This window comes from Mesitornis unicolor, unplaced genomic scaffold, assembly GCF_000695765.1.
Source record: "Mesitornis unicolor isolate BGI_N332 unplaced genomic scaffold, ASM69576v1 Scaffold51376, whole genome shotgun sequence".
Classification (NCBI taxonomy): domain Eukaryota; kingdom Metazoa; phylum Chordata; class Aves; order Mesitornithiformes; family Mesitornithidae; genus Mesitornis; species Mesitornis unicolor.
In genome coordinates this window covers 1-10,962 of record NW_010192642.1, presented here as the reverse complement: position 1 = coordinate 10,962, position 10,962 = coordinate 1, and the positions used below count along the sequence as shown (strand labels likewise).

The 10,962-nt window shown below is 46.2% G+C and overlaps 1 protein-coding gene across 1 annotated transcript; it reads right to left on the bottom strand.

The window, feature by feature from the left end:
• Positions 1 to 2,998: 2,998 nt before the first annotated feature.
• Positions 2,999 to 10,139, bottom strand: DIXDC1 (DIX domain containing 1; the record flags this gene model as incomplete). Its single annotated transcript, XM_010187163.1, has 13 exons — positions 2,999 to 3,477; positions 4,049 to 4,157; positions 4,434 to 4,542; positions 5,531 to 5,597; positions 5,721 to 5,882; positions 6,047 to 6,133; positions 6,661 to 6,732; positions 6,821 to 6,913; positions 7,536 to 7,589; positions 8,111 to 8,215; positions 9,317 to 9,367; positions 9,890 to 9,943; positions 10,050 to 10,139. Coding segments are annotated over 13 exons (1,134 nt in total), but the record flags the coding sequence as incomplete, so codon positions are not given.
• Between the last annotated feature and the right edge of the window lie 823 nt (positions 10,140 to 10,962).

Sequence of the window (10,962 nt, the reverse complement as noted above, 5' to 3'; positions counted from 1 at the left end):
GTACCGCAGTTTGCAGAGCAGCCGGCGGCTCCTTTTGCAAGGAGCTGTAAGGGACATGGGCAGTGTGCGTAGGTGGCTAGCGCCACACACGATAAAATCCCACTGTAAGCCTGCTAATCTAACAGGTCTCACAAAATAGGTGCTTTCCGAAGACACTGTGGAATAGTGATAGAAAAGGTTTTCTCCAGGACCAACAGGAGAGTAACCTTAAGCATTCTGCATGATTTATGCATTTATCCCTATCTGTGCCTTCTCATTTCAAAGCCCTATTCCCTTTCACAAGCACCGAACAGACTCCATTTGCAAACCCCATTTTATTGAGATAACCGCTTGGTCCACTAATTCAAGGCCTAGCCAGTCACAGATGACTGGTTTAGATGTACAGATAAAGCTTCACTTTCCTAGAGAACAGGCTTTAGAATAACTGCCCTTTCGAAGTGATGAATGCAAACATCAGTTCCTACAAAAATGGAATTTTACACGTGGCATGTGTGTTACAGAAGTTACAAGCCTAGGACTGGGAAAGTTGGACAGAAATGGTTGGACTGGATGATCTTTAACATCCCTTCCAACCCAAACCATTCTGTGATTCTATGAAATCAACAGATTCAAAACTGTGAAAAATACAAGACCTGGCTATGATATTAAGAGTACATCCCCAGAGTAAATCCACTGAAGTCAGTGTTAGAGCAGTGCAAAGTTGATGTTACAGCAACATCTTTTGCTTTTACCAGAGAGAAACATCTGGCCAATAGCTTTTCCACCTGATACCTCTTATCCCCATGCCTAATATTCCTTACCTCCGCCAGACCCCTTTCTGTCAATCGTGCAGAGGTCAAGACTCCGAAGAAGGCTGCAGTGTCAGTAGAGAAATAAAGCTCAAACCCAAACTGTGTGTGGGATACAGCTTATCACAGCAGCGGTCCTTCAGCTCCAGTGACAGCAATGCCAGCAATCCTACCTTTGCTTCCACAAAGGGGAGCTGCCCATAGGAACTGAAGAACAAGAGCACTGCTATCAGTTCTGTCTCAGGGAATGTCTTCTTTTGTCCCAGCTTTCGTGTGATGTTAGCATGGATGAAAGGTACATGACTGCCAGCCCCCAAAAGGAAGCCTTTTGTCTAGTCTTACTCCTTCTTAAATGTAGCTCACTGATGCTCTGGAGAGCATGTGTTTCCATAGAGGATTCAGTCTTTAGCTCTCTGGTAGTAAATGTGACCATGATTAGTTATCTGAACTGATCTAAGCACAAGAACAGGCTGTCTCCTGTATCAGCTAACATTTTCCTCATGGGAAACTGGATAGCTATGGGCAAGGCTGGACTAAAGGCTTACCCATTAGAAGCTCTGATCGTATTAACAGCCTCCTGGGTCTTCGGTGCTCCAAAACCAAACTGCTCATCTTTGAGTAGCAGAGAGGGATATGGAGCTGGCAATTACAGACCTTGAAAACAGTCTTAATTTTCTCCATAACATTCCAGCCTGAGCACATAGCTAGAACTCATGAACCTAAAGAAAGAAACACTTGAAAAATTTGCAATTCAAATACAATTGATTTCAGTATAACAACCCCATGCTATCTTCACTAACGCACTAGAGATCATGCAACAGAAACACTGTTTCCAGGGAGGAAGAAAATCTTTGCTTCTTTTCCAGAAGAGATGTATTACCCCCCTGCAGCACACTGATGAACTTTCCTACTGCTCTCTGCAAAGAGAAAGTCACCATTTCAAATTGTGCAGAACATGAGGCATGTTGTGTTGTGCCAATGTGGCACAGAGCCACACAAAAGCCTTGAGCTACTTCCTGGACAGTGAAGCAGTGAGAAAAATAAATAGTATTGCTGCTGCCTATTAAAGCTGACAAAAAGCTGAAACCCATTAGGAACGAGTTGGATTCCCATAGTAAAATAAAGTTATAAGCCCAGTGTTGTGTTAGCCGAAGACAATACAAAACATCTCAGCATCCACTAGAAAGTGATTAAAACACAGTATAATGCGTGCAGAAATATACAGAACGTACTCGCACTAGTATAAAAATATGCACAGTTCTCAGACAAATGTAAACTGGTACAAAATAATTCCAAGAACAGGAACATGTTTACAAAAGAACATGTCAATATAAAACAGTAAAACCAGGTTCACCCTCTCCCAGCCTCATGCAGAACACAGACACACAGGTAGCCCACAGAAGGACCACATGTACTGAGAATGAGCACAGCCGTGACTTGCCATTTGACATTTTAAGTCACGGTGTCCGCTGCACATTGCAGCCAGCACTCTGGAAGTACAGCTGACTGTCAGCAGGAGGGCAGAGACAGGCAAAGCAGAAACAAACGAACAAGAAAACCCACAAAACCAAAAGGAAAACCCACCCTCGGGGATTTTAGGGCTTGAACTTTTCCACACAGACATTTATTTCCTGATCCTTCAGGCACACCAGGGAACTGGTCATGTAACTGATGAGGTTTATCCTACTGGTGTGGATAAGTATTTGATGGCCCTGGCAACGAGTGGACAGCAGCACAATGCAATGCCTGTGCACAGGAGGTGACAAACTGTCTGCCTCGCTGAAAAAGGAGAGGGCAGGAGTGCAGGGAGAGAGGCTCAACAAGGAGAGGGGTTGTAAATATTTCAGGGAAGCAGCTGATTTCAGCTCCCCTGCAAACTAAATCCTTCAGCAAATAAGCAAGCACTGAGATCCCACAGTTCCCATGGCAACAAAGCAAATGCAGAGGTCCTCAGAAGTGAGTGCAGCTTTGGAAAGCAAGTGGGAAAAGCAGGGCTAGGAAATGGAAGCCTGAGTTTGGGAGAAAGAGAGTTTTGCCAAGCTGGTGATCTTTGCTTTAGACCACATGTAAAGCCTCCAGAAGACTGTCTTCCCTCCCAGTGTCCAAAAAGTTCACTCTGCTCCTGCAACACATGCAAGTCCAGGACCAAAGTTGGTCAAACCTTCAGCTCGCATAATCTTGTGTCTTCTTCTCCCTCATGAAGGCAAGGCTTCACATTTTCGCCATCAGTGCAGATTAATGTAATATCATGTACAAGAATCCAGACTTGAAATGCCCAGATCACAATCTGCGGCACATACTGCAGGAATGGAGAAGCTGGGGGAGGGAGCAATGCATCATTAAGGCCTTCAGGGTTTAGTTAACAGGACAAAACAAGATGTTTCTTTCCCACAGACCTGTCATTTCAGTCTCAGAATGTCTGCATTTGGCCATGGAAAGTCAGATGCCAGGTGTCCATGCTCACAACATGCATTTCCCGTTGTCTGCAGAAAAGCCCTCTGTTTTGGCAGCTTGAATTGGACTCCTTCCAGCACACATGCTTTTTGGTCATTCTTTGAGCTCAGCAGCCAGTTACAGGTTTCCATAGTGACGAGACTTAAAAGCTTGATTAATTCTCCCCGTGGTCTTCTTCCACCCAGGCCACAATTTTCCCCTCCCAACCAGGAATGATGTCATCATCGTGGAACACCTACAAGAAAAGGGAGTCCGGTCATGTCTGGAGTCTGGACGTCACTGTTGTACAGCATGAGTAGCATAAGAAGCAGGCATCAAGTCAGAGATCATAGCTCAGGTTTCACTACGCACCCCAGAGAACATGCACTTGGTCCACCATTCACATGTCTGAGTCATCTCTTCAGGTTTTAGGTAAAAAACAGATTAAGTCCCCTTAACCAGTAACTGCCAATATAATTATTAGCATGTTTTTGACAGCAAAGGTAAAATAAAGACAGGAAACAATGTTTTTCTGATCCAGACTGCAATCTCTAGCTGTTTCTGCAGAATGGGTACCTAGTCAGCTGCCTGTTCCCAGAGGATAACCCTTTGCGCTTTTCTTAATTTGCAAAACAAGAACTATCCCAATAACCTTTAATGAGTCCAATCCATACCACCACCAGCCTGAGCACAACACAGCTGCAGCGCAGTACACAAAGGAAAAGATGCCACAAACACCATTATATCTGGAAAAATCTTTAAAAGAAAGTAGAATAATGTTTTTTGAATAAACCATGTTTAGGCTGATAGCCAAATTCCACACTTACCTCCTCCTTGACTGTGCCGAACTCTGGATCCAGGGCTTTGAAGTGGTACCGGTGGGTTCCTTCACGATCAATAGCTACCTTAAAATCCTTCAGAGTCACTTCCCCTAACCTGCAAGGGAAGAGTTTGGCACTATCACATGGTACGCCATTACCTGATTTAGCTCAAGAGTTTCTACATGGAACACAGAGTCACAGCCCAAGTCTAACTAGGCATGTGGCACCCTGACCACAGAGGTGTGAAGTGTACCCCTCCAGGAACACACCTGTCAGCCCCAAGGTCCTCCTGAGAGGAAGAATTGCCTCCTGATTTATTTTTACAGACTAACGCTTTAAGGGAAACAAGCACTTCTCACATCAGTGTCAGCAAGGCAAAGCCAGACCTGACCTCTTTGGTATGTTGACCATGAAAGGTGTGAGGGAGCGGTCAGTGAAGTACAACACTTTGGTGCAGGCACTGGTGCTCATCACGGGTGTGCTGTGAGAATGAGGCAGTTCTGCAAACAGAAGAGCACAGTCATTGGGGAACAGCTTATCTCCTGCCACAACAGGAGACAAAACGGGTGGTCTCAGCAAATTTGCTATCGCAGCAGAGAACCTGGTGATGGGAAGACATTCTTACTAGGGGCCCTGATCATCCCTGTTGGGAAGGGCCAGGTACTCCTCCGCTTACTGGAAAACTTTGCATTTGAAGGTAGGGTCACTATCCAACGGTGCTGTTAGCATGAAAGATTTCCCTATCACTGTCCACCATGATTACCATCTCATCTAGAGAGGGGCTTCTCCCACCATCTACTCCACAGACACTATTCACTACCTCAGCAGTGACAGAAGAACCTTTCTGGTAGAGAAAATGACTGAACAGTACCCCAGTCCAGTACATGGTACCCTGTTGCTGGACACTACAAGGCAGCTGAAAGGTAGGGGCCTCTGTCTTTCCTCAGTACCTACAGTCCCCTACAACCTCAGACTTTCTAGGTGATGTTTACAAACAACATTGGAAAAAAAAAACAGCCTTCATGATGAAAAGCTGCTGCAACTGGAGCCAGGAAACAAGACATCAGAAAGGGCTGTGCTGTTATGCATATATGAAAGGAGCTGATACTAAGGAATAGGGGAAGAGACAACTGTACAGTTGTGTGTCCACTAGATGGTGCAAAGCAGCGGAAAAGCTTAAAATACCCACTCCTCCCAGGGGTATCGGTCACAGTTATTTATACTGCAGTACCACCGAAGTGGCCCAGACAGACTCTCACTGTGATGGTGCTTTACAAATAAGCAGCCATAGATTGTCTCTGCCCACTTTCCTTTGCAGTAAAGTCTAATCTGTACAGGAGATGACTGAAGGGAGGAAAGTGAGCTCTGGTAAAGGGAGTAAGAAGCTGGAGGTAGCAGATTTCTAAGGGAATGCTATGCCCTGTGCTCTGGCCAGGAAACCTGAGCAATGAATTTGGCAGTGGGAGGGCAGAGCTGAAAGGCACTTACTGGATTTGGGAGGCCAGGAGTCCCTACAGTCATTTGTTGCTCTGCTTGCTGGTGATTTTCCCCGGACCTAGGGTGCAAAGCCATAAGTAAAAACAAGGCATTACTTCCCAGTAGGAGCTTTCATTTGTGCTTAACTCTGGGTTGTGTGCGAGGGTGAAGTTAAGAGCTAAATGCCCTAGGAAACCTTTACCCTTCTCTCTTGCCTCTTCTGTGTTTCCATGCGGTACAGCCGTTCCATCAGGCTGGAGATGCCCTGCTCCAGGCTGTCAATGGTGTGGTGCTGTGGATCATGGCCACTGAAACTGTTCCTGAGGCTGCGAAGGGCATCACGAACCAACTGCAAGTCACTTGTCTGCTCAAGAGACCACAAGTCAGTCAGACTAACTCCAGGCTGCTTTCTTCCCATCTAAAGCCACAGGTCCTAAAGGGGGAATGTCTCAAGAAGATAACAGCTTCCAGGATATCTGAAGCCCTCATCTGCATCTGGCTGGGAACATATCTCTTAGGTACACTTACCCCTCGGTGCGCTGTGGGAGCAGCTCCTTTTCCTGCTGTCTGGAGGAAGCCATTGCTCTGAGCACTATGACCACTGTAAGCCATCACCTGTACAGGGGAAGAAGCATTTGCCACTAAGAATGCAAGTGCTAGGACCTCCCCAAAGATCCCAATTTGTGACCTTCAAAATTATGAAAGGGCATGAAAACTTTCCACATCAGTGACCTAACTCCCATCTTACACCAGATAAATACGCTCAGTAAGGATTGTGCAGGCAGTTCTATAGTTCAGAACACAACCATGATTCCTCTCACACAGGTGAAGAAAAGGAGGCAGAGACAGAAAGGGGCTTGCTGCTGCATCAGAGCAATGCTTCTCACTCACTTCTGTGCTCCCCTCACTGTTTCAGCCCTTTGGATTTTGACACAAGAGGCTAAGCAAGAGTGCTCACTGCTGAGAGCTTTAAGTTGGATGCTTTGTGGAGTCTGATTGCCTTGGTTAAGGCACTGACAACGAGATTGCAAAGCCAGGACTCTCTGAGATGAAGTGGATGATTGCTGGACATAGGTAACTATAGGCTGCTGGACAGAAACATCATTTCAGCAGTCCGATGTGCAGACCAAGGCTTCCCATACCTCTTCAGCTTCTCTCTTCATGCAGTGAGCTAACAGGGCCTCTTTTTGCTCCAGCTCCCGCTCCAAGTCCACCTGTGAGGGGAGTAAAAGAGTCAGCACAAACTGAGCCACCAAGTTAAGTGCCAGCTCTCAGCATCAGTGCAGCCTGCCTGCTCCATACCTGTTGGTAGCTGGCCTCAGAAAGCTGCCTAAGCATTTCATCCAGTTTGGTCTGATGCTGCTGTAAATGCCGATCCTTCTGGCACAGATCTTTCTGCAACACAGTAATCGAGAAAAATCAACAGGACAGCAAGCAAGGCTCACAATCATCTTCCCACAGCAGGGAAAGTTATGTCATCTGCCAGGACCAGGTACCGCTACAGGCTGACTTACACAATGCGTGTACTTCTCGTTAGATGTTAGAACTGAGGGTCAAAGTTGTGGGGGGGTTGTTGGGGGTTTGTTGTTGGGAGTTTGTTTTGTTGGTTTTTTACCTAAAAGATCGGTCATGTTGTTGTTGCCTGGATTCCCCTTGCCCAGAGATCCAGTACTGAGGCCAGACAACTGTCCCAGAGTGGACAGACTCCTGAAGGATCAGTGGACAATCAGATGACCCAACCTAACCTGATGGGCTTCTGCACAAGTATTAGATACTCAGCCACACATCACAGAAAAAAACATGACAATAAATGATCTACTATAAAAAACTGTGGGCAGAACAGAAAGAACATCTGATCCCTCCATCTCATTACAAACATCCATGGCTATTGCAAATTATTCCGTATCCACAGTGCCATTCCTGACTGAGTGTCAGGGAGACAGCAGTCAGTCACAAAACTGAAGAACCACTAGATGCTGCCCCCAGAAGAGCCTCCAGTGAAGAGAAATGCCATTACTTTGTATTCTGCCAGTAGCCGGTTTCTCTCTTCAACCTTCCTCTGAAGGTCAACCTGCAGAAATAACACATATGTGTGAGGTGGGTATCCCTAGACCTTTTTGACCCTTGTGTCAAAGTGTGACCCAAGACCAAACATCTGCAGAGTTCAGGGGAACTGGTGTCTAAGGATGGCAACCTTTTGGACGGGACAGTTCCTTCCTTGCCCTTCCCTCTCCAGAGACACACTGTACATGGCAGCTTCACCTGTCAAAGTGCCACTTGCTAACTCAGGGAGTACAATAAGGAAGAATGCAACTGTACTGACAACATAATGGGAAGCCCCTCCCTGTTTCAGCTGAAGGTCGTGGAGGACAGGAAGTGGGAGTGAAGGACAGGAAACTCCAGCAAGTCTCATAGCTGGCTAGTAGACTGTGTGCAGTTTTTACTATGCAGAGACCTTTGACTGGCTGTTCACTATCCCACGACCCTAAGAACTGTGCTGCAATCACCAACTCAACTCTGTGGCTGCTGGAGTCTCCAGGGCCACCAATTTCCTCCTAAAATAATCTAACCCACAGCACCACAGTGACTCACGTTCTGGTTGTGCAATTCCTCCTTGTCCATGTTTGCTCTCAGCAGTTCCTGCTTTAGCTGAAGAACTGAAGCATCCTGTTGAATCAGCCGTTGCTGTAAAGCATCCTAGGAAAAAATGTTATCTGTAGGAAGGTGCAAGACAGCGGCAAAGGCCCTTCCCTTGGAAGCAAGTGACCTAGACCCACGGCCATAACACAGTGGGGCCACTCACAGGGCTGAAGTGTTGCCTAAGGTCCAAGAAAGCAGGAGGTATATAGACACCTGCCCAATGGGCTCTCAGCCCTTCTGCCTTTCTCTTACCCAAAAGTGACTTTTCTGCCAACATTCTAGCCATCTGGGACAGAGGCATTTCTGTGCTTCTACCTGAACCTCCTGCTCCAGAAGTAGCCTGACAATTTACTCTTATGGAAGAGTGCAGCAGTGTCTTTGGAGGGTCTTTTTAAGTGGCCTACAGCTAGTGTCTTCAGCCATGCATCTGCAGCATTCAGAGGGCAGAAAGAGGCCAACGTCATCCAAGGACACAAGGAAACCTAAGCTCTCCGTGTGACCTAGTTGTGCAATGAAATCCTCTCTGAAGAGGTCAAAGTCAGTACTAATTCTGCACCTTTCACTCAGTGTTACCCAGAAGCCAAAAGCTTTACCTTGGACAGCTACTGCTGTTTGCTTCCTTCACAGGAGCCTGACAGGCAGCTCTAAAAATACCTCTGCTCAGGAGTAGATTATTCGTGTTCAGAACTCCAGAGGGAGAAACTGAGCGAGCAGGAGCCAAAGTTGTGAAAAACGCCGCAGCTGAAGAGGACAAGAATACTCCCGTGCTCTTTTTCCTTTGCTGTCAAGAATGAGTTCACTGGGCCAATCCTTGTGCATACCCCAAGAGAAGGGTGGGGAAAGAGCCAGGAGAAGCAGGCAGGCATCCTAAACCTCATATTTTGTTTAGGGGAAACAGACAAGAGGGAACATTTGACCACAATTCTACAGACAGAAACAGAACCCAGGAGACCTAACTCCTTGTGCCTGCCTTAACTGCAGTCTCTCCCTGGAGCCAGAAACGGAGCATAGAATCCCTCACCTTCAAGTCCTTGAATACAACTCCCTCCACAATCTGAGATTTCTCAGAGGTGTGTGGTCACTGCTGGCTCTACTTATGAACTGCAGCAGACTCTAAAGCTTTACGATCTATTTTTTATGAAATGCCCCTTTCCTTACCTTTATTCCCTGAAGGTTTCTAGCTTCTTGTTTGTATTTCAGTAGCTCCTTCTGTAAATGCAACACAATTTGATTAAATGGCATCTTGTCACCCCTTCAGAATCAACCAAAGTCAGTGCTCTGTTCCCAGCCACCTGCTTCAGAAGGCGGCACATCCCACCTTTTCCCACAGATCAAAGAGCATGTCAGGCTCTGAGCCATTTTTATGAGTTAAAAACACAACAAAACAGTTGAGCAGCTCCCTAAGCCCCTGCTATTAAAGCCACAACAGAAAAAGATTGCCTAGTCCCTCAAATCTGTCCTTCAGAGCAATGTCAAATAGCTTTCTCCCAGCATCAGAGCTGAGATCCTACACAGCAGAATATGGGAGCAGAGTTGGAGCCCTAACGCAATATATCCCCCATGTCAGCTGTTGTGTTGTCCAACCCTCCCTATCCCCATTGCATGCACACCACACACACCCCAAAACAAACAAACAAACAAACAAACAAAAAACCCCACTGCAAGCAGGACAAGGTCTGCAAAGATATTTTGACCCAAAAGCTCTTTCCTTTTCACCTGTCCCCCTCTAACCTTTAAATCTTGATTTTCTTCCACACTCTGGTCCAGACGACTTTGGATTATGATCTGAATGTAAAATACCATGGTTATTATTGTGCAAGACACCTGCCTGTGGCAGAAGAATGCAAAGGGCAGCTTGGTCAGAGAAATGTAGGTACAGTGGTACACTCACCAGCTGCTCTTCAGGGCAAGCTTCACGTTCACAGAGTTCAAAGGACCCTTCCTGCTCATCCTCAGGTAAAGACCCATTGAGCAACAAAGCCTGGGAAGATGAAGGAAAAAAAATCTCCCCTTCAGGGGTTTCAAAAGAAAATAGGATAAGTGCAGCTCTAGCTAACCATCATTCATATCAACAGTCTTGACCAATTTCATTTTCCATTTCTGCTGTCTTACTCCTCTCAAAAATGAGTAGAGTTTTTCAGGAATGAACAAGAAGATTTATCTCCTGAAAAGGCTCTTCCCCACAGAAAGACACCAAAGAAGGACAAAACCTCAGACCTTCAGGGAGTGAAGTCTGTCTCAGGCTTCAGATCAAGGCTAGCCTTCACTACTGCTGCAACTGCTGCCAAATAGCAAATAGCAATCTGTATTCAGTTAATGCAAAAACTCTTTGGAAAACTGTTTTCTAAGTGCATCCCAAAGTCTCCCCAGCAGGACACTCAAGCAGGAATCACACAGGAACATAAAATGCTGCCACGGTTTTAGCACCTTATGGGGTATATATACAGCGGGTCCCTGATATTTCAGTCAAAATCTCATGAACTGGAGGCTCTTAAGTATTGAGGAAGAGGGGTAAAATCAATCAATCAAATCCAATTTCTTGGCTAGCAACATCAGCTGCCTTTTCCTAATCCCAGGGAAAAAGGGAGCAGCAATGCCAGCTGCTCAACCTCACTCCTGAAACACGGGGCCAGGGTTGGAAGAACAGGACATGCCAGTTCCTTCAATGGCTCCAACCCTGTTCCCAGGGGGCACATAATGCAAACAGATTTTACAAGTCAATCAAGCAAAGTTTTGTGTTGGTGGGGTTTTTTTTTAATCTTTTGTTTCCTGCCAATTGTCCACAGCGAAAGTGCCCGCCCACC